The 22,390-nt window shown below is 38.0% G+C and overlaps 2 protein-coding genes across 7 annotated transcripts in view; one reads left to right on the forward strand and one right to left on the reverse strand.

Moving 5' to 3' along the window:
* Positions 1–7,198, forward strand: part of atf7ip.L (activating transcription factor 7 interacting protein L homeolog) — a 59,495-nt gene extending 52,297 nt beyond the window's left edge. For all 5 annotated transcript variants that reach the window (XM_018258729.2, XM_018258732.2, XM_018258731.2 and 2 more), the window contains exons 14-16: positions 306–494; positions 3,970–4,073; positions 5,387–7,198. In XM_018258729.2, the coding sequence (XP_018114218.1) occupies positions 306–494; positions 3,970–4,073; positions 5,387–5,803 (710 nt within the window). In that variant the 3' untranslated portion in view covers positions 5,804–7,198. The remainder of the gene's footprint in view (positions 1–305; positions 495–3,969; positions 4,074–5,386) is intronic.
* A 6,475-nt stretch (positions 7,199–13,673) lies between these two features.
* Positions 13,674–22,390, reverse strand: part of gucy2c.L (guanylate cyclase 2C L homeolog) — a 51,602-nt gene continuing 42,885 nt past the window's right edge. Inside the window, exons 24-27 of one of the 2 annotated variants that reach the window (NM_001085865.2) lie at positions 19,479–19,577; positions 16,966–17,060; positions 16,126–16,202; positions 13,674–14,107 (exon numbers count right to left, since the gene is read on the reverse strand). In NM_001085865.2, the coding sequence (NP_001079334.1) occupies positions 13,933–14,107; positions 16,126–16,202; positions 16,966–17,060; positions 19,479–19,577 (446 nt within the window). In that variant the 3' untranslated portion in view covers positions 13,674–13,932. The remainder of the gene's footprint in view (positions 14,108–16,125; positions 16,203–16,965; positions 17,061–19,478; positions 19,578–22,390) is intronic. The other variant, XM_041589123.1, reaches the window with a different exon arrangement.

Genomic DNA, 22,390 nt, shown 5'->3' on the forward strand with positions numbered 1-22,390 from the left:
TTTACTGGCAAATGTATTCATTTTAGCAAGTTCAGGCACCTATCAATGAATGTCTGCTCTCTGTTTAACAACATGCTGTGCACAATATTTTTATTACCATTATTATAACGAACAGGGGAAAATAAATTATCCTTTACTAACAGAAAATTAATATTTTACATTAAAATGTACATTTTGGACCTGATTCAGTAAATTAAGGTAATGACAATTTTAATTTTTAGATTACTGTCAGCTTTTTAGAAGCCATATTGCTAAGATTCAAGATCAATATAAGAATTAACAATTTTAAATTCTTTGAATTACAGCTCAGACAACCGTGAATATAACGCAGCGGCCAGGAACTCAGATCACAAGGACTTCGGCACCTCGTACCCCAAACAATCAGCAGATGGTTTACACTACATCTAACCTCACTGCAGCCCCAGTCCAGACACCTGTACGCAATACTGTAATGCAAAGCCAAAATCTAAGGCAAATCACCCCTCAAGCTGGAGGTAAATGGCAGCATTTCTAAAAAGTGTTCCCCTATTATTCTATATCAGTTTTACATAAAATATATATATATATATATATATATATATATATATATATATATATATATATATATACTCACAACTCCCTCCTCGACCCCTTGCAATCTGGCTTCCGCCCATCACACTCGACTGAAACTGCCCTCACCAAAGTAACCAATGATCTTCTATTGGCAAAGTCTAAAGGTCATTATTCCATTCTAATCCTTCTAGATCTCTCTGCAGCCTTTGACACAGTTGACCACACACTCCTCCTTGACATTCTACACTCATCTGGCATTCGGGATACTGCTCTTTCATGGTTTACATCTTATCTGTCTGACCGTTCCTTTAAAGTTTCCTTCTCTAACTCTACTTCTACTACTTTCCCACTCTCTGTTGGAGTTCCTCAAGGCTCTGTTCTTGGCCCCCTGCTGTTCTCGCTCTATACAACTTCAATTGGAAAACTCATTCAGTCATTTGGACTTCAGTATCACCTTTATGCTGATGACACCCAACTCTACTTGTCTACTCCTGATCTTTCTAATTCTGTCCTTTACCAAGTCACAGACTGTCTTTCTGCTGTCTCCTCCTGGATGTCACAGCGCCACCTGAAACTGAACCTTTCTAAAACAGAACTCATATTTCCTCCAAGATCTTCCCCTGTCCCTCAGATATCACTCACCGTAAACAACACCACCTTTCATTCCACCACACAGGCACGCTGCCTAGGAGTTATCTTAGACTCTCATCTGTCTTTTTCACCACACATTCAAACACTTGCAAAATCTTGCCGTATTCAACTGCGCAACATTGCTCGAATACTACCCTATCTCAGTCCAGAATCAACTAAAACACTGATTCAGTCTCTCATCATCTCCCACCTTGATTACTGCAACTTACTCCTCACAGGTATTCCAACAAGTCACCTTTCACAACTCCAATCTGTTCTAAACGCGGCCGCTAGACTCATTCATCTAGCTCGCCGCTCAACATCAGCTGCTCCCATATGTATGTCCCTTCACTGGCTCCCAATCTCTTCTAGAATCAAATTCAAATTACTTACACTCACATTCAAGGCCCTTAATAATGAAACCCCTCCCTATATTTCATCTCTAATCTCCAAATACACTCCTTCACGAAACCTACGCTCTGCTTCTGATCTTCGCCTCACTTCTCCTCTGGTCACTTCTGCCCATTCTCGTCTACAAGACTTCTCTCGGGCGTCTGCTTTTCTCTGGAACTCTCTGCCACAAGCTGTCAGACTTTCTCCTTCCTTCCAAACTTTCAAGCGCTCCTTAAAGACCCATCTGTTTAAAGAGGCCTATTCGATGTACCTTAATTAATCATTGCTGCATCAAAAATGACAAAGTGTTTATATAATCCTAATGTCTCAATTGTACCCTAACCTTTTAGTTTGTAAACCCTATTGTACTCTGTAATCCTTGTCTGTTATCCACCATTTATTCCCTGTTTGCTATAACTGCAGTAAAGCACTGCGTATCTTGACAGCGCTATATAAAAAAATGATGATGATGATGATGATGATGATGAGAGAGAGAGAGAGATATATATATATATATATATATATATATATATATTCGTATATACTCGAGTATAAGCCGAGGTACCTAATTTTACCTACGAAAACTTATTGACTCGAGTATAAGCCTAGACACAACTACAGCCCTGTCTCCCAGCAGCGCACATTCCGCCAAAGCGACCCCCCCGTGATCAACCGGACTACTTTGCAAAGTTGATGGTGACAGAGAATTGCCAAACGGATTACTGTGTGCATTGTCCCACTGTCCCACTACCATGTGCAGAGGGTGCTGTGTGATATTGCCATCACTGTTAATCTTTCGTATAACCAACAGAGGGCACTGTATGATATTGCAATCACTGTTATTCTTTCATATAACAAACAGAGGGCGCTGTGTGATATTGCAGTCACTGTTAATCTTTCATATAACCAACAGAGGGCGCACTGTTCTTCTTTCATATAACCAACAGATGGCGCTGTGTGATATTGCCATCACTGTTAATCTTTCATATAACCAACAGAGGCGCACTGTTATTCTTTCATATAACCAACAGATGGCACTGTGTGATATTGCAGTCACTGTTATTCTTTCATATAACCAACAGATGGGACTGTGTGATATTGCAGTCACTGTTATTCTTTCATATAACCAACAGAGGGCGCTGTGTGATATTGCAGTCAGTTATTCTTTCATATAACCAACAGAGGGCGCACTGTTATTCTTTCATATAACCAACAGAGGGCGCTGTGTGATATTGCAGTCACTGTTATTCTTTCATATAACCAACAGATGCCGCTGTGTGATATTGCAGTCACTGATATTCTTTCATATAACCAACAGAGGGTGCTGTGTGATATTGCAGTCACTGTTATTCTTTCATATAACCAACAGATGGCGCTGTGTGATATTGCAGTCACTGTTAATCTTTCATATAACCAACAGAGGGCGCACTGTTATTCTTTCATATAACCAACAGATGGCGCTGTGTGATATTGCAGTCACTGTTAATCTTTCATATAACCAACAGAGGGCGCACTGTTATTCTTTCATATAACCAACAGATGGCGCTGTGTGATATTGCAGTCACTGTTAATCTTTCATATAACCAATAGAGGGTGCACTGTTATTCTTTCATATAACCAACAGATGGCGCTGTGTGATATTGCAGTCTCTCCCCAAGCGAACTGTTGGTATAGGAATGATTAAAAGTGACTGCAATCTCAGCTACTGCCCGCTGACTCGAGTATAAGCCGAGGTAGACTTTTTCAGCACATTTTGGATGCTGAAAAACTCGGCTTATACTTGAGTATATATGGTATGTGTGTGTGTGTGTACTACTAATTGGCTAGTTAAGACATTTTTTAAAATGCTAGACTTTTATATAAATAATATTGGTTTAAGTTATCTTACCAAAAATGCATATTTTTGCTTATTAATATGAATGACGATACCATGCTGTTCCAACTATAAAGTATTTGTATAGTTCAGGGAAACTGCTCCTGGTAAACAATTTAGAATAAAGATCGTTTGTTTGCATTCTGGTACCCAACAATAGTCCTGAATGGATCAGTTCTCATAAGTGATTCATAAAAAGCTCTAAAGTTTGTTTTTTAAACTAGATCAGTATGATATATTTTTAAAAAAACGCCACCTAATTTGATTGTGTTATAACTTGCTGTTTTATAAATGGCCTGTATTTGTAAGCAATATTTTTCTTACTAATATTCAGATGTCAGTGAATTTATATTTAGTTGTCTTTGGCCATAAAAGGTCAATTTTACAACTCAAATATAAAGCTTGGTTTCTTTAATTCCTGCACTTTTTATCAATCCATCTGAATAAAGAATGATGCCTTAACTATAATATAAACTTAGCTTGTCTATAAAAAAAAATAAAAACCACCTCCTTGTATTTAGGGGTGCCTGTAAGAATGCAGCAGACAGCAGCATATGTGGTGAATAATGGAATGACTATGGGATCTGCAGGACCACAGCTTACAGTCCACCATCGACCTCCTCAGGTAGGCAAACATAATATTTGTCTTATAGCCCTTATTTCTCTTTATTATTGAAATAAAAGAGGGGAATAATAAGTGTTTTGGGTTTTTCTCATTGCTTTCATGATGGAGTTACATCTACTAGATATAACAGGCAAAAGATATAAAACTGTTCCCATACCCAGCGCCCAGATACCCTATAATCTGTATCGGGGCGCTGGAGCACTGAGAATGAGTTTCATGGAAATGGGATTGTCCATTCTACATAATGTGGTCCAACAAATTGTTTTGTAAAAATGAAGAATTAGGGACAGATTTATCAAGGATTGAATTTAGAGTTCATGTTAGTTTGTAAAAACTCCCATAAACTTCCTTGAACTCAAAATTCGAATTAAAAACAACCGAAAAAATTAGAATTTTTCAGACTTGGGTGAATGGGATCAACCCACAAACTCAAATTTGAGTTTTTTTTCCAAATAAAACTAGATTTTCAGGACAGGAAACAACTCCAAATTGATACCAGGATGTCCCCCATAGGCTAAAACAGCAATTTGACAGGTTTAAAGTGGTGATTAGTCAAAATTTCAATTCATAAAGGGACAGTACATGATAAATTTCTAAATTTAGATTTTTTTTTTTTTAAAACTCAAATCAAATTTTAACTATTCCCTAGTCTAATTTCTCTAAAATAAACTCAAAACAAATTTGAATTCGAAATTCGAATTTTCCCTTTGATCTTTTATAAATCCGCCCCTAAAGTCCAAATTAAATGTTATGTAGATGGCCAGGGCAAAGTATTTGTCTTTAAAGGGGTGGTTCAACTAGTTATTTTCAGATACAACACCAGAAATAATGACTTTCCCTTTTCTATGTGTGACTTTTCTAATATTGAAGTGTCAAGTGTCTTTCACCTTCTGAAGCAGCCCTGGGAGGGGGGGGGGTCGCCGACCCTGTAAATTGTTCTAAATTGATACATTTAGTTTATACATTTATCTGTCTCTGGGTTACATTACAGGCGGCTGTTAGAATTAATACAATAGTTGCTAATACTCCAGAGATGCTGCTGAGAAATGTATCAACTAAATATTGCAAAATAGTAACAGATTAGAGTCTGCACCTGAATTACTGAGCTGCCAGACTGAAACACCAGAGACACGAACATTCAACTTTAAACTTAGATTTTGGAATAACAGTAAAAAAATAAATAATGGAAATTAATTGAAAAAAATTCTTTATTTCTGGGGAACAATCTGAAAAACAACTGAATTGAAAAAAGTGTTTGGAAGGTGAACAACCCGTTCATAGAATCTCTATAGTGAAATATTTATTTTAAACAGGAAACTGCAAGACCCATCCACCCAGCTCCACTTCCCGAGGCACCGCAACCACAGAGACTTCCTCCAGAAGCAACAGGTACTTCAGCTCCTCAAAAACCTCATCTGAAACTTGCCAGAGTGCAAAGCCAGAATGGAATTGTACTTTCGTGGAGTGTACTGGAAGTGGATCGCTCTTGTGCCATTGTGGACAGCTATCACCTGTATGCATATCATGAGGACCCAAATGCAACCTCACCTTCACAGTGGAAGAAGATCGGGGAAGTAAAGGCTCTGCCTCTTCCTATGGCTTGTACTCTAACACAGTTTGTGTCTGGGAGCAAGTACTATTTTGCTGTAAGAGCAAAGGACATCTATGGCCGGTTTGGACAATTTTGTGACCCACAGTCAACAGATGTCATTTCCACACAGAGCAGTTAGAAGCACAGGAAAGTGTTAATTGCTATTTCATCCTTTTCCTTGTTGTGCATGAACTTGACTTAGACTGAAACTGATCAGCTTCCATTCAGGGATCGGTGTACAGCACTTTCCCAGCATCTTCACACACAATCAATGTTCTGCCAAGACTTGAATCCACCGCAGCCACCCGTTTGGACCAGTCTCCTGAAAATATGGATAAAGCGGAGCTTTTCTGTTTTTCTGGAGCAAATTTGCCGTCATCTAGTTGTTAAGATCAGCAACCAGGCAATGCATTGAGAAGGTTATACATTAAGTATTTCAGTAAAATGGTTAAAGAGAGATAAAACAGAGAACAGATATTTGCAGAGAAATAAGTTCTGCAATGTATTTAGGGATTTATAAAATACTTTTTTTTTTTTTCCCAGCCAAGGTAAATGTAGCTCTTAGGCAAGACAAGTATTACAGAGGAGCAGAGTTGTGTGTGTGTAGCTCATACACAACGTTCAACATGTGTTCCCCACTGGCTGGGGATTCTGAACTGGACAATTATCTATGGGGTTAAAAACAAACGTGGAAATACTTTTTTTTTTTTTTTTGTGCCTTAATGTGTTTTTTTTTGTTTTGTTTTTTTTTTTAGTATTTTTCATTTTTGGTTTAACTGCCTATCCTCTCGCCATGCATATTGGTAGAAAGAAATCTATCCGTATCCCTGCGCCAAAGAGGAGTAGTTTTAATTATGGAGAGTTTTTAATTTAATTTTTGTACCTATTGCATTCTAGACCAAGATGGAATAAGCCTGCAATCCTATTATACGAGGCAGGTCTTGTCAGTCTCCAGCCTTCCTACCGTTTATATCAGTCCCGTGTCTGTCTGTGTTTTTAAAAAATAAACCGCTTACTCACACTGGTTTCAGATATGGCAGTTCCAACAGTTTTTGTTTTTTTTTCTTTTTGTTTTGCCCCCAAGATAAACCGAAGAATAGATTTGGGAAAAACATGCATGTATTATTTTAAATGTACAGTGTATTCTAACAAATTCCGTGAAGGATAACTATTTTTGTATTCGTATCGTTTTCTCCAGCTATGAACTCCTGAGGTAAAACCTGGCAAAGCAAATAGGAGGTTATCAACTTGTTAGCTAGAAGAACTCCGATGTTTGTTTACTGCAGGCTTCACTGTATCTATTTGTGTTCTGATTCCATTTTAACTAGTATATTTAGTATTGTGAGTATTTTACAATTGCATTACACAGATGATCAGCCGGTTACAGCAAAAACGCTAAACACGTGGTCGTAACCGTTCAGCCCTAAATGACATACTCTTCCGTCACACGCTCACTGATAAACAGGGTGGAAATCTCTACTTCAAGAAATATTGTTACCTTGTATATAAATAATAAATATTTTTTACAAACGTGCAACTGTATGGTCTCCCTGCTATAAACAAGTATCGCTGCTCTTTTGTACAACTTTGTGAATGTTCTGGCCTTGAATAATAGGGTGGTCACCAGTGCTGATACTATAGTACCTATGTATGTTGCAATAATCATTATAAAGATTAACTAAAGACTTGAAAAAATAATAAATTCATAAATATGAGAATTTTCCAAAATGATCAGGGGTTAATACCGTATGCAGGGGGCCTCTCTAACCAAAAGCATGCTGGGTAGACTTTCAACTGTCTCTCTGATGTCATGGGAGTACACTAGTCGTGCAGGCTGAACTAAAACCTGCGGGTTCAGGCCCGCACAAAAACTTCTGGGTGGGTGCGGGTCAAGCTCTTCCCACCCACGACCCAGTACTGCCGGCTTCCGGCGCCGGAAACTATAGACTTCCACTTGCCCCTTTTGAGATGTCACTGTGGGGCAGGCACGTGTCTATAAAAAGCAGGCAGTAGTGGGCCCAGGTTTGGGAGGGGGCCGGGTTTGGATCGGGTGCGGGTTGAGAGATGCTGGACCTGCACATCACTAGAATACACTAAGGGGCATATTTATTAACAACAGTAGAGAACCTCACCAGTGAGCGAATTAGATCTTTCCTTTTATTTTCTAATTTAATTGCTGATTGGCTGCTATGGGCAACATCACCGGTAATGTTTGTCTCCAATGTCAATAAATACTTCCCTAGCAGGCCTATCTATCATGCTGTGTAAAAATATAAAACAAAAAAAAACATGGCAACAGAATACACCATTGGGTATCACTGTGTAAAAATTTATCAAGCTACGTATTGATTTTCAGCAATCGCCTATTTCTGTGTATAAAAAAAAAAAAAGCCATGGGAAAACATGAGTTTTATCAGTTTTTTTTTTTCCCACCAGAACTTGATGGATTGTGTGAGGTCTGAAGTGGTATAAAATACATAAAGGTGTCAAATCTGGCGTTCCATCAGCATAAACACACCTTGATAAATCACCATATCAAATGTATTGCCTCTTATCCAAAATTTTATCAGTTGAAATTCATTTATTTAAATAAAAGTTCATGTGATTATGCAGACCATAATTTTATTACGGAATTGATTCCTGTTAAAGGGGAAGTAAAGTCTAAAATAGAATAAGGCTAGAAATGCTGTATTTTGTATACTAAACATAAACCTGAACTTACTGCACCACAAGCCTAATTAAACACATGATTTATGCTTTTTAAAGTTGCCACAAGGGGGTCACCATCTTGTAACTTTGTAACATCTTTGCAAGACCAAGACTGTGCACATGCTCAGTGTGGTCTGGGCTGCTTAGGGATCGTCATAAATTGTCAAAACAGCACAAGTCAAATATCTGCCATAGAAGCCGATACAGCAAGACTGATTAATAATCACAATAGACAGACTGCACTGGGTCCTGTGTTGTCATGTAATCTAATGTGGATTTTATAGTTTTTGTATTGTTTAATACAAACTTTCTCCAACTCTGCAAAACCAGTGGCTGCAGCAAAATAATCCTCCAAATAGAATCCCAGTTTATCTGTTTAAATCTGGCTCCATGATCTTTGTTCCTGAAGTTGGAGTTGGAAACAGTAAAGGGGATGTAAAGGCAAAAATAAAATCCAATACAAATCTCTACACAGTCGCCATCTGCTCTACAGGGAAACAAAGAAAGCTGCTTGAGTTCTGCATGGCTGGGAAGTAAGGCGGGGGCTCCCCCTGCTGTTCATAAGTATGATTGTTTCCCTGCTCAGCAGTTAGGGACCATCTGACAATTCCTATCCACAGCAGTAAATGAAGGGAGAATTTCACTGTATACAGTCAGGTTTCCTATATTAAAAAAAAAGTTACACATTTTTTAATTAAAGTATATTGGCGTTAGGTTTCTTTTTCATTAAAGAAAGTAAAAATGGGAATTTATTTTCAGTTACATGCTCTTTAAGAACATTTCTTGGAGGTATTATACAGCATGCTCTTTTTTTTTTTCTCTTATTTTGTAATTTTCAGTTGTAAACAAACGGTAAAGAGCTCTTAATAAGAAACAAGTGGCACCAACAGTCTCTATTTCCACCTGACACTGATATTTGTTTGCAGAAGGAGTAAGCTCCTTGTACTCAGACGGTAACTGTTTCTAAGTCAATATATACATGCGTTATGTTAACTGTATCAAAATCATTTTGGTGCAAGCTGTCACGTAAAGCTACAATGTTGCGAATTGCTGGGAGTTCAGTCAATACTATATGTGGCAAAGAGAGAGTGCTCAGCTATTCTGCAGTCAGCTTGCATCCAAACAAAAGTCACTACACTCTTTACCACCCATCAGGTTTCTTCAATGGCATAAAAACCAACAGTTGTACCGATCTCGCTTTATCTCAGGTATCCACCTTTTTTTCCCTCTGTGCCGAATCACGAAAAGGGGAAACCTCCAAGTCATGCCAATATCTTTATGGGGAACTCAACATTTTTTCTTGCTGTACCTCCACACCGCCAACACACGTTTCACCAGATACGGCTTCCTCATGACTTCCAATAGCCTCATATTTTGCAACAGGGGTTACTTTATTATGATACACTAGTTTTAGTGAGTCACTACTCACGGTTTATAACTGATGACATCACTACTCACCGTTTATAAGGATATCATTTACAAGATATTCATGGCTTTTGTGTATTATATAATACACAAAAGCCATGAATATCTTGTAAATTATATAAATAGGGAAAATTACCTTTTCGGAAAAAGCTGCGAATTTAACGTTTTTTTCGTGAATTTTCCCTGAAAACTCCGAATTTTTCGGTGTTTTCCTCCAAAAGCTCCGAAAACAACATGAAATTGCCCGAACCCCCGACACAACCAAAAATCAATGGGACTGTTCCTATTGACTTTTATGTAACCTTGACAGTTTGAGATGCCGTGGTTTTATATTCCGGGTTTTTAGCCCTCGGGGTTTAATAAATTCTGAAAAATTTGTGATTTTTTTTAAGCCTATTATAACAAAAAAAAAAATCACGATTTCGGGGAATTTCGGGTATTCGGAGCTTAGTAAATAACCCCCTTACACTCAAGTTCACAGTGCTCACAAGTACTCACACACTCATACAATGCACAATTTGCCAAGTGTACACTGAACAAACACAATTTTGTAGCTATTTTAATGCATTGTGTGTTTTTTCCTGCATATCTGCTAATCACACTGTGCAATATCTGTTGAAAGTTATTTTGGTGATTTTGTATTTTTCACCATTTTATTTCATTTTCAGCTCTACGTAGCAGTTAATTGCTTATTTGATCACATAAAAATTATTTGGGCAAATCAAACCAAACTTTGGATTTGGACCACCAATTAGCTAGCTTAAAATGTGGTGGTTTTAGTGATTTTATTGCATACTGCAGTGTTCTTGATTAGTTGTTTTGCCTCTTTGGGCATCCAATTGTTTGGAGGACCCCAGGAATTCATATTTAGGATTTTTTAAATGTAATTTCTAATGATGTGGGAGGTATGAAGTTGAGAAGATTTTTCAGAAAAAAGCTTTTACGTTTGCTAGTAGACTTGTTTACCTATTTTGGATTTGTTAGAATGTGTTTTCAATAACGTATGGTTTCGTGGGGTAAACCTACTGATTTTTTTGCTTTGGAATTTAAACCAATTTCTTCTATAGTGATTTAAAAATGTGTTACTTCTATACAATTTAGAAATATAAAAACTATACATACTGTATCTAGTATTGGCATGTTTGAGAGACATGAGGCTTTCCAAATCCGTTGGATTTTCGGGCATAAAATGAAATTTTTTTTCTGATATACGTATATATTCGAGTATAAGCCGACCCGAGTATAAGCCGAGGTACCTAATTTTACCTACGAAAACTTATTGACTCGAGTATAAGCGTAGGGTGAGAAATGCAGCAGCTACTATTAAGTAAAACATGCATATTTCCCCCATGCAAAAAAACAAAAACAGTTATAGAGTGCAGGACATTTTTACCTTGCCTAATTGTGTGGCACCAGGCTCAACTTCCAATTGGGCCTCTAGCAGGGGATGGGCCCACACAGGTCCCCAGCTTCTCCCTGTTACTAGGCCAGGGTTAGTTCCTCCTGTGAGGTTGGATTTGGGAGATCTAGGTCAGCCACTGCTTGGTGCAGAGTGTCCTGTCAGCTGGTAGGGCAGAGTTTGGGGACTTGGCACCACTGTTGGGTTTAAGTGTTAGCTGGTGTTTGCAGACACTGGGCTTATTTCTGCAGGTAGTGCAATCCACCAGTGTCAAGGGACCCTGTTTATATACCCTGCTCCTAGGTCTATGTTGCGCAGGCAGAGTCTGGGCTGGTGTCTATGGGGTCCGGAGCTCACTCACCCTATGGTGCGAACTCTAGGCTGCAACTTCATGGAACCACGCTTCCGGTCTGCTGCGCTTGGGGAAGAGCAGTTACTCTAGTCCGCGGCTTCCCATGCGTGACTAGGCCGCACTGCGTTCTCAGCTGCTGGCGGTGCTGGAGCGCTCGTTTTTGCTCAGAGTTACGAGTGGACTGCTCCTCTGCCTTATGGATAGCCTCTGTGATGGTATGTAAGGTGGGGAGGAAGAATGAGGAGAGATTATCCTTGCAGCCCCAGGAGAGTCCCAAAATGCCACCATGCGCTTGCTTGGCTAGCCACGCCGCCCATGTACTGCATATTCAGTACCGTCTATCAGCGTAAATTACTGACTCGAATATAAGCACATTTGGGTGCTGAAAACCTCAGCTTATACTCGAGTATATACGGTAATGAAAAACAGCAATTTTCATTTTTTTCCAGTTTTACAGCTTTAAATCTCGTTCTAGAAGTGGAAATACTAGAAAAAGCTCCAGAAGATTTAGAAAAGTTCAAAAACTATGAATGTAAAAAATGTATAGTTTTCCTAGGTAAACAATTAAATTAAAACTCAATATTCGAATTATAAATTCAAATCATTTTTTTTTTTAGCTAAAAAACTTGAAATTGTTTTAGGTCATGCATTAGTCATTGGGAGCTGTCCTAGGCAAAATTTAAACTATTTATTCAATTCAAGTTTTCAAGTTTTTTTCTTTGAGCTTTGTAAACTCACAAATTCTGTATTCAAGGTTTTTTCAAGATTTTTTTTTACTTTGTAATCGGATTTTTTACTAAACAAGGTAACATTTGTTTTGTCTTTTAATTCTCTAAAACTCTAAAATTTCACAAAATCCAAATCCTGATAAGTAAGGCCCCTAGTCCTACCCCTCCATGTTCCACTATGTTCTACTGATGAGATCTAATAAGATCAAAGCAGCATGTCTGCAGGTTGGGATTTATGGCTCTGATGAGGCCGATTAATCCTAATTTTTATTTTTTAGAAAATACCCCTCCCGCTGACTTCTACATAAATTTACAAGCTTTTAGCTGCCATTTTTCTTATATATTTGTGTTGTGAAAACTCAAATTTAAAATTTGATTGTGACTTTTCAACCATGAAAAACTGAATGTTGATACATTTGTTAAATTATACAGTGTCAGACTGGGGCCCACCGGGTGGCTGTGTCATGGGCTACCACCCCTGGCCCCCCACCCTAGACCCAACCCCGCCCTGCATGTACCTTTCTTTCTGCAAGACCCAAGTCGGTTGGGGCCAGGAGGGGAGATGAGGAAGAGGCTAGTGATGGGTGAAATTATTCGCCAGGCGCGAATTTGCTGCGAATTTGCGCGATTCGCCACCAGCAAATAAATTCGCGAAACACTGGTGAAAATTCGCCTGAAAGAACGCCATTTCGCAAATTTTTCGACATCACTAGAAGAGGCATGGGGAGCTGGTATGGGCTGCTGGCATAGTCTGTCCTTGAGAATATATGTCTGCTATTAAACCAGTGTTTCTCGATGCATAGTTGTTCAAAAGGAAATAAAGGAGTAACGTGTATGTCTCTATTCATAATAGAGAGGGTTATAGTCTCTTATTTGGGGGTTTAAGACATCTTAGGGTTAGATGAGGCCCTTCAATGTATCTTTTTTCCTGTTCCCTCCATATACAGGTATTGGACCTGTTATCTAGAATGCTCGGGACCTGGGGTTTTCCAGATAATGGATCACTCCATAATATGGATCCTCATACTAGAAAAACATGGAAACAGTAAATAAACCCAATAGGCTGGTTTTGCTTCCAATAAGGATTCATTATATCTTAGTTTGGATCAAGTAAAAGCTACTGTTTTATTATTACAGAGAAAAAGGAAATCGTTTTGAAATATTTGGATTATTTGGATAAAATGGAGTCTATGCATATTCGCAATTTGGAGCTTTCTGGATAACAGGTTTACGCATAACAGATCCTATACCTGTACTACTGTTTATGACATTGTTTTGATAAACCTGCAGTATATCAGCTAATTTACCCACTATATGGAGACAGCCAGACAGCTCTGTAATGTGGAAGCAAATGTGGAATATACACGTTCACAAATAAAAACCATGTCAAATCATTGCATCTTTAAAACCCTTTTAAGTAAAAATTTTCAGTTACAAAACAGATATAAAATAAAACTTTTCTGAAGAATATGTCTAAATATAATTATTTGAACAAATAAGAGAATCTTACAGTATTTCCTTTACTCAGATAAAGTGAGTAGAATGTGACCAACCCTGGTCCGGTGGGTTTTACAAGTAAAGGTGTTTTAGGAGATATTTATGTTGTGACTTAATCTCATGTCTCATTAGTTGGATGTGGAACTTGGAGGTGGTGTTTAGAAGTAAGTGCTGGACTGGTCGCTGGTGCCTAACTGAAGATATTCCAAAGTACCATTCCTGTAACTCGCCACTCTCGTTGGCATCTTCTTTTTGTCTCCGTCGGCTTCTTTCCTTTGCAGAGATTCCATTATCATCTCTGCAAAATCAGACTGCAGGCGCTGCTGGTTTTCCCTGTGTGACAGGAGGTTTTAAGAATGAAATGATAAACTGAAACTATTCTTTAAACTTGGTTTTTGTATATAACATTTAGCAACTTCTGCATAGATGCCTTGATTACATTATAGGAGATATTTTAGCTCCCAGTGCCCAGCAAAGCTTCTCCCTCCAACTTTCTTTCTTCCCAGCTTCTCATCTTATGATTCTCTCTTCTCCACTACTTCTCTTTATTTTTTTTATCTCCACTCATTTCCTTCTACTTTCATCCTCTCTCCTCTCCTCCTCCATACCTCCCAACTGTCCCGTTTTTAGAGGGACAGTCCCTCGTTTGACAGCTCAACCCACAGTCCCTCATTTGTACTGGAAAGTCCCGTTTTTCTCTGCACTGAACAGCCAGAAAAAGAAACAAAGTTTTTAACTTACTTGGCTTTTGGCAGAGAGCCCAGAACAGCCAGAGCAGAAGATAAGAAACTTTTGTAACAATTTCTAGGTAAGCAAATAAGTAATTGTAACAATATAAGATAACAGGTCCCTTGGGAAAAGTTAGACTCAAAGCTTAAAGGGCAATTCACCTTCATTAGCAAAACTGTAATAACTGGAAAAAAAACCCAGAAACTTTCATAACCTGCCAAATTTTGTATAATGAACATGGTAATTAGGGGGTGTGGCCACAAAAATGGACATGGTCAAAAAAAATTGCTGCGCTACAGGGGGCAAATTTTTTTGTCCCTCTTTTTATTTCCAAAATGTTGGGAGGTCTGCTCCTCCCCTTTCACACTCTGTTACCCCCATTCTTTACCTTTTTTTCACATGAAGCCTGGCGGTCCATTTATTAAAAGCAGAATTTTAGTGATTTTAGAGTTTTTTGAAACCACACTTCAATTCTATGGGAGGAATGTAATATTGGTCGCTAACACAAAAATTGTTTGCAATGCGAATGAATGTTCGCAAATTAAACAATTTTGCCTTTGCAAACACTTTTCCCCTCCCATGACAGAAGGATTTTATCATTTGCACCAGTGTGTAGTGTATGTAATAAAAAAAAAAAAAGATTTGCAAATGCAAATTAGGGGTGGGAAGGGGAAAATATTTTTTACTTCCTCGTTTTGTGACAAAAAGTCATGAGATTTCCCTCCCCACCCGTAATTTGGATATGCAAATTAGGATTCAGATTCGCCCAAATCCTGCTGAAAAAGACTGAATCCTGGCCGAATTCTGGATTACTGCATCCCTAATTGCAACATACTATTTTTTATTCGCAAATTCGTTGCAAACTTGATTACATTTATTTCCCTCTATTTCTCTAAAATCACGAATGCCATGAAAGTTCTGAATAAGTATGAACCGAAAAAAACACTGTATGATCTGAAAGGAAAAATACGAATACCTTTAGAATTTTTAAGTTTCTTCGGACAATTATTAGCGGAAAAAAAAAATCTCAAAACCTCTAAAAGTACAATAGGACCAATGGTAGGTCCAATAGGATTAGACCTTACTTGGCACAGTTTTATATTGGAGTTTTTTGTTGTTTTTACACTTAAAAAATCTCGACTTTTTTAAAGGTTTATAGATTTTTTTTGAAAAACACATTTTTAGAGAAAAATATGATTCAAGAAAAAAAGGAAATCCAGATTTTTAGTAAATCAGTCCCCTAGTGTCTTCCGAAGACCAGATTTTTTTAAAAAAAAATGCCTCTGTTAAAGGGGAAACGCTTCCTCAATATTAAAGTCCACAAGTCCAGCATCTGACAGTCAGTCTGGCTACAACTGGTGGCTTGGCTTTACATTGACAATTATGCTGGGTTGAGCAGCTCATGATCTTGAGTTCACAAAATTAAATTTTTTTGCCCAGTGTTTACTGGACATATAGTAGACCCCAGTTTTTTACGCACAAAACCGAACCCTCCTTTGCTGATCCACATGCATTTGTTCCTGACATAAAGCCAGTGTTGTTTACCCGTATTTAGAATATTTTGCAAGGGATTATTATAAGAGTTTATTTTTAGAACCTGTTATTGGTGTTCATGTACTTACACAGATGGTGGTGTGGGTATGTTATATTTTTGCTCGGTCTCCCCAGTCAGCCAGTAGGTAATCTCTGGGCCTTTTCCCTAAAACATGAAGCTAAATATCTGAGAAATGCAGATTAGGGAATAAAACACAATAATCTCTTTCCACAGAGCACCAGGGGAGCCATTTATAAATTTAGTGGATATAACCGAAGGAAGGGCATGTCCACTAAAAAACTACATCATAAATATCACAAATTCTATATTGGGACATAAATATATAAATATTTGAAGTGAACCTAATAAATAAATAAATTAACAAAGAAATGGAATGAGAGTAAATTAATTTAATGATCAAATTACACCAAGCTATGAGGAGACTCACCCAAGAATTCTACTTTTTCTTCAGCTGTGTAAATTCCTCATCTACTTGTAACCCACTCGCCCTAATAGTGACCCGGTTTATATAGTGAGTATAGTACCCCCTCTTGTAAAGTATAAGTATATTATAAGGCCGAGTGTTTTTATACAGGTCATGGAACTCTAAGGTGACTTCTAATATCCTCATATTTTGCAGCTGGGGGTACTTTATTTATTATAATATACAAGTTGCAGTGAGTCATGTGACAGAAATGACATCAGAACTCACAGTTTATAACTGATGACATCAGAACTCGCCGTTTATAAGGAGATAATTTACAAGATATTCATGGCTTTTGTGTATTATAAGGATATAATACACAAAAGATGTATAAAACGTAAAACTCTCAGAGAACCATTTCATGCTGGAGGTAAATTGTTTTGTTGAATCTATGTACCAGAAGGCATCTCCCCAGGGTCACTATATAATAAGACCATTTCATACCTTCAGGTAGGTCTCTCCTCTTACTTCATACTGGAATTCACAGTCTGTTCTTCTCAGAATGGAAATGGTTGATTTATTCACATGTATTCGTAAAGCTGCAGTGCAAATTGAAATCAAAAGCATCACTGATATCTGTTCTGTTTTTCAATAACAAGCATCACATTGACAGATGTCCTCCAGGTATTCTGGTTTTCATCCCACACTCCAAAAACATACTGTCTGGTTAACTACCCTTGATAAAATGTACCCTACTGTGTGTATGTGGCTAGTGATTGTGTATGTGGCTAGTGATTGTGTATGTGGCTAGTGATTGTGTATGTGGCTAGTGATTGTGTATGTGGCTAGTGATTGTGTATGTGGCTAGTGATTGTGTATGTGGCTAGTGATTGTGTATGTGGCTAGTGATTGTAAGCTCTGCATGGGTCAGGGACTGTCAGGCATGTGCTGTTCTATGCATGTGTCTTCACCTGTGCAGCTCATACTCATATGTATACATGAATAGTGGGTGGGTGGTGACCCCCATATTTATTGAGGATTTCAAGGGGTTCACCTTTGAATTAACTTTTAGTATGATGTAGAAAATGATATTCTGAGACAATTTGCAATTGTTTTTCATTTTTTATTATTTGTGGTTTTTGAGTTATTTAGCTTTTTATTCAGCACCTCTCCATTTTGCCGTTTCAGCAGTCTGGTCGCTAGGGTACAAATACCCTAGCAATGATGCATTGATTTGAATTAGAGAGGCCTGAATAGAGAGATAAGTAATAAAGAGTAACAATAACAATACATTTGTAGCTTTACAGAGCATTTGTTTTTTAGAAGGGAGTCAGCGACGCCCATTAGAAAGCTGCAAAGAGTCAGAAGAAGCAAATAATTCAAAAACTATAAAAAAGGGAAAATTGAGGGGGGGCACATGGGTCATATCTGTTGCTTTTGAATCTGAGCTGAATGCTGAGGATCAATTACAAACTCACTGAACAGATATGTACCATGTGGCCCCCCTTCAAGTCGCTGACTAACTCAGAGTTATAGAGCTGAAAAGCAGGAAGTTGGATTCTGGCTGTTTTATTAGACATCTGTTCACTCCAGCCTTTATATATTACATTTTTGGCTAACTAACTATATTAGAAACATTTTTTTTATTTTGCACAGCCTATCTATTTACCCAGTTTTTATTTTTACACTGAACACTTTGCTATGTATTAAAGGAATGGTTCACCTTTATGTTAACTTTTAGTATGTTATAAAATGGCCATTTCTAAGAAACCTTTCCATTGTTCTTCATTGTTTATTTTTTATAGTTTCGGAAATATTTGACTTCTTCTTCTGACTCTTTCCAGCTTTAAAATGGGGGTCACTGACCCCATCTAAAAACAAATGCTCTGTAAAAACGTATTGTTATTGCTACTTTTTCCTACTATCTCATATTCATTTTTCAGTTTATTATTCAAATCAGTACATGGTTGCTAAGCTAGTTTGGACCTTAGCAACCAGATTGCTGAAATTGCAAACTGGAGAGCTGCTGAATAAAATAACCACACATAATAAAAAGGAAAACCAATTGGGACATAGGGGCAGATTTACTAAAGGGCAAAGTGGCTAACGCCAGAAATCACATCCGCAATGGGCATCGCCAACAGGCAAAGACGACAATTCACTAGCGAAAGAGACCGTCGCTAGCATTTGTTCGCACTCTATCGACAGGCGACTTTTCGTTGCTCCGCAAATTCACGTTCAAGTGCGAATTTTACTGAACGTTACCTCTTTCGCCCGAGTTGACTTCGTCGCCTCAGACCAGGTGAACTTCTAAAATGAAGTTACATCTCCCTCAATCTTACGTCACTTACATCATATCCTGTCTGACGAAAATGCATTAAAGTTGAAAAAAAAAATGCTTTTTTTAAGCGGGTTTGGCTGCAAAAGTCCTTACTTAAACCTTTTTGGGGTTAACATTTTTCCCCAGACATTTGAGGGCCATGGAACATGCATTTTACAGTGAGCTCATGTGTAGGGCATTATATGATCTCTTTTGTCTTTATTAAGGTTCCTTGGACATTTGTAATAAAAATTGGTAACTTCAAGCATTTGCACCATCTCTAATAAAGACGTGCATACAACTTTAATGCACCCGCCCTATTCAAATTGACCTATGCGACTTTTTGCTAGGCATAAATGAGCGCCAGCGAATCTTCGCTATAAAATGCTAGTGAAAAGTCGCCAGCGTTCGTCGCCCATGACTCAATTTCGCATTTCAGTGAATTAGCGTAGTCGTAACGAATTTGCGCCTGATGAAGTGGTGCAAAGGTGACAATTGGCCCTTTAGTAAATCTACCTCATAGTCTTGCCCTTCCTAAAACTTCCAGTATTACACATGTATTATGTAAATTAGCTCAAATTCACATTCACTAATAAGAGACTACACTAACCTATATGTTACATACAAACCACATTTCCTTAATAAAATAGATCAGACATATGAAAGCCAGATATATAATATATTGCCTTATTCTTACGCAGGCCGGTAGATTCCATCCGGGAGGTAGTGTTCACTGTATCCCCAAACAGACAATATCTTGGCATTTTAATTCCAACGACCCCAGCAGCACAGGGCCCTTGGTTAGAGAAAAGGGGGGGAGAATCCTCTTTTTAGTACAGTTATAGCTTTTAAATATCAACAATATGAGTGAAGAAAAAGCCTCTATGGCATAGAATGAGTGCACCAGTACCCTTCATATAGAGTAGATATACTTCTGACTGTAAGTGCAATGCTGGTACATCTCTGTGTAGTCTGTTACCTGTAAAACCACTTTTTGGCACGTGTGTCAAAATGAGATCTTCACAGTTACACCAAAAGAATAGGGCAGTCAGAAATGATGCCAGATGGAAAATATTTTAATAAATAATAGTTGTGCCAGGCTCAGAGCAATTGCATAAGATTCAGCGCCCATTTGCATCTACAATAATGTTGCATTGTGGGGAAAAAACATGGCGACTGCACTCGAAATTGCACTCGGCAGACATACAATAAACGACCCCTCGTATGTGTAAGAACTTATCATAAAGTGCAGCATCAGCAGCAATAGATTGGTTGACTGCACAGACCAAATAGAACTTGTGTTTATATATATATATATACTTGTGGAATAATATTTAAACACTGGAATACATCCTTGGTTTGTCTGTCTTGAGGGAAGAAGCAGAACAGCAAACATTTGTGTTGCAGATCATGCAATAATGGTGCCTTTCTCTTTAGAGTAAAATGTATAATGAAGCGGTAGAATCACTATCACAATCACATGAAAATTGAGTGTAGGACTGGCCATACCAGGGATGACTTTGACGTAGTTGGCCAGATTAGATATATTGCAATATATGGACAAACAATCCCTGTTTTGCTTAAAGGGTAAGGCATTTTTTAGTAGCTTAAAGAGATACTGACACCTGAAATTAAACTTTTTTTTACATCTATTATAATATTGGCTTTGCAAGCTACTTCTAACTTTGCCATAAAGTATTTGCATGATGCTTTTACATTACCTGTCTGATCCCCCATGTTCCTGTATGAGGGGGCTGCCATATCTGTGCAGCAGGAGTCCGTTAGCATTAGAAACTGTAACTAACAGGCTGAGATGGGACAGTCAGGTTGGCAAAGTCAGAGTGTCAGAGAGTCAGGCTTAGGAACTTCAACTAACAATTATATACAAAAACAAACCTCTCAGCAACAAATGATCAACATGACCTATAGGTACCATTTAATGTACATTCATATGCTAAAATTCATTTTTAGTGTCAGTATCACTTTAAGACACACAATGTTTCAATGTCCTTAATATATTGATAATGGGATGAGTGCAGAGGACTCTTGTATTTTGTTTATATGTATTTTGTGGTCACAGCCTCATTGCACCCCCGCCTAATGGTTTAAAAATTAATGGTGAGCACAATTTTCCCTTGTTTGTTATAGTTTATACAGGAGCAGTGACCAGCTCCACGTTGTACCTCCCACCCTTCCCAGCTATAGTCAGGTGATCCCAGTGGAGGCCAATAAAAGGGCAACATGTTTGGGAGTTTTAACCTTGAAAGCAGTAAGTAAGTTGCAGGTAAACTTAGTCCCTGGGTAAAATGTATAATTAAGCAATTGAATTCTTAATGAATCAGATGAAAATTAAGCGTAGGACTGGCCAGATATGGGATGACTTTGACGTAGTTGGCCAGCTTAAATATATTGTCCTGAATTTAACAATAGTGGGAGCACTTACCGACCCATGCGAAGCTCCAGCGTGCTACACGTAAGCCGCGATCCCACACAGCTTAAATATATTGCAATATATGGACAAACAATCCCTGCTTTGTTTAAAGGGTAAGGCATCTTTAGTAGCTTAAGTCACAAAGTCTCTCAATGTCATTAAAGGGGCACTATCGCGAAAATGAAAATGTAATATAATTGGGATGCACCAAATCCACTATTTTGGATGCGGCCGAATCCCAAAATCCATCTTGGAAGATTCGGCTGAATACTGAACCGAATCTGAATCCTAATTTGCATGTGCAAATTAGGGGCGGGAAAGGAAAAAGTGGAAAAAATTGGTTTACTTCCTTGTTTTGTAACAAAAAGTCACGTGAAATCCCGCCCTCCCCATAATTTACATATGCAAATTAGGATTCGGATTCGGTTCGGCCAGGCACAAGGATTCAGCCAAATCCCAACCCTGCTAAAAAAAGGCTGAATCTTTGCCGAATCCCGAACCAAATCCTGGATTTGGTGCATCCTTATAATATAAGCTTCATCAAACTGAAATAAGACATTTTCAAAATATAATCAATTAAAATTCTGAAACGTTTCTGAAATATTAAAGTTACTCTTCACTCTCCCCCTCTCAGCTTCTGTCTCTCTTCATTCTGTCTTCATGCAGGAGTTGAGAGTCTGATTTTGCATGACAGTTAAATCCAATATATCCTTTTGCCTACAATATGTATTAGAGCTCACCCTGTTAAAATCACCAGAAATCCAGTCTCTCTACATGCAGGATTTGTGCAAAAGGCAGTTATTTTGTTGGATTTTGTTTGTACTGGAATCAGTTACAGTATTTGAGTGAACTCTAATTCATCTGCTAGGAAAGGAAGCCTCCCTATAAGATATATTGGATCTAACTGTCAATCTGACACAACAAGAGTGATAGTGAAGATAAACTAGATTATTTCAGAAAATATACAAAATTGATTGTATTTAGAAAGTTCCTTATTTCAGTATGCTGAAGCTTATATTAAATGTTCATTATTGCAATAGTTCCCCTTTAATATGTTGATAATGGGTTTAATGCAGAGGACCTCTTGTATTTGTCTGTATGACCTCTCCCCTTAGCACTCATGTTACTCATTTAAAATGCCTCAAATACATCACATTTCTGCTATACCACAAATCTTT

This window comes from Xenopus laevis, chromosome 4L (genome assembly GCF_017654675.1).
Source record: "Xenopus laevis strain J_2021 chromosome 4L, Xenopus_laevis_v10.1, whole genome shotgun sequence".
NCBI classification, from domain to species: Eukaryota; Metazoa; Chordata; class Amphibia; order Anura; family Pipidae; genus Xenopus; species Xenopus laevis.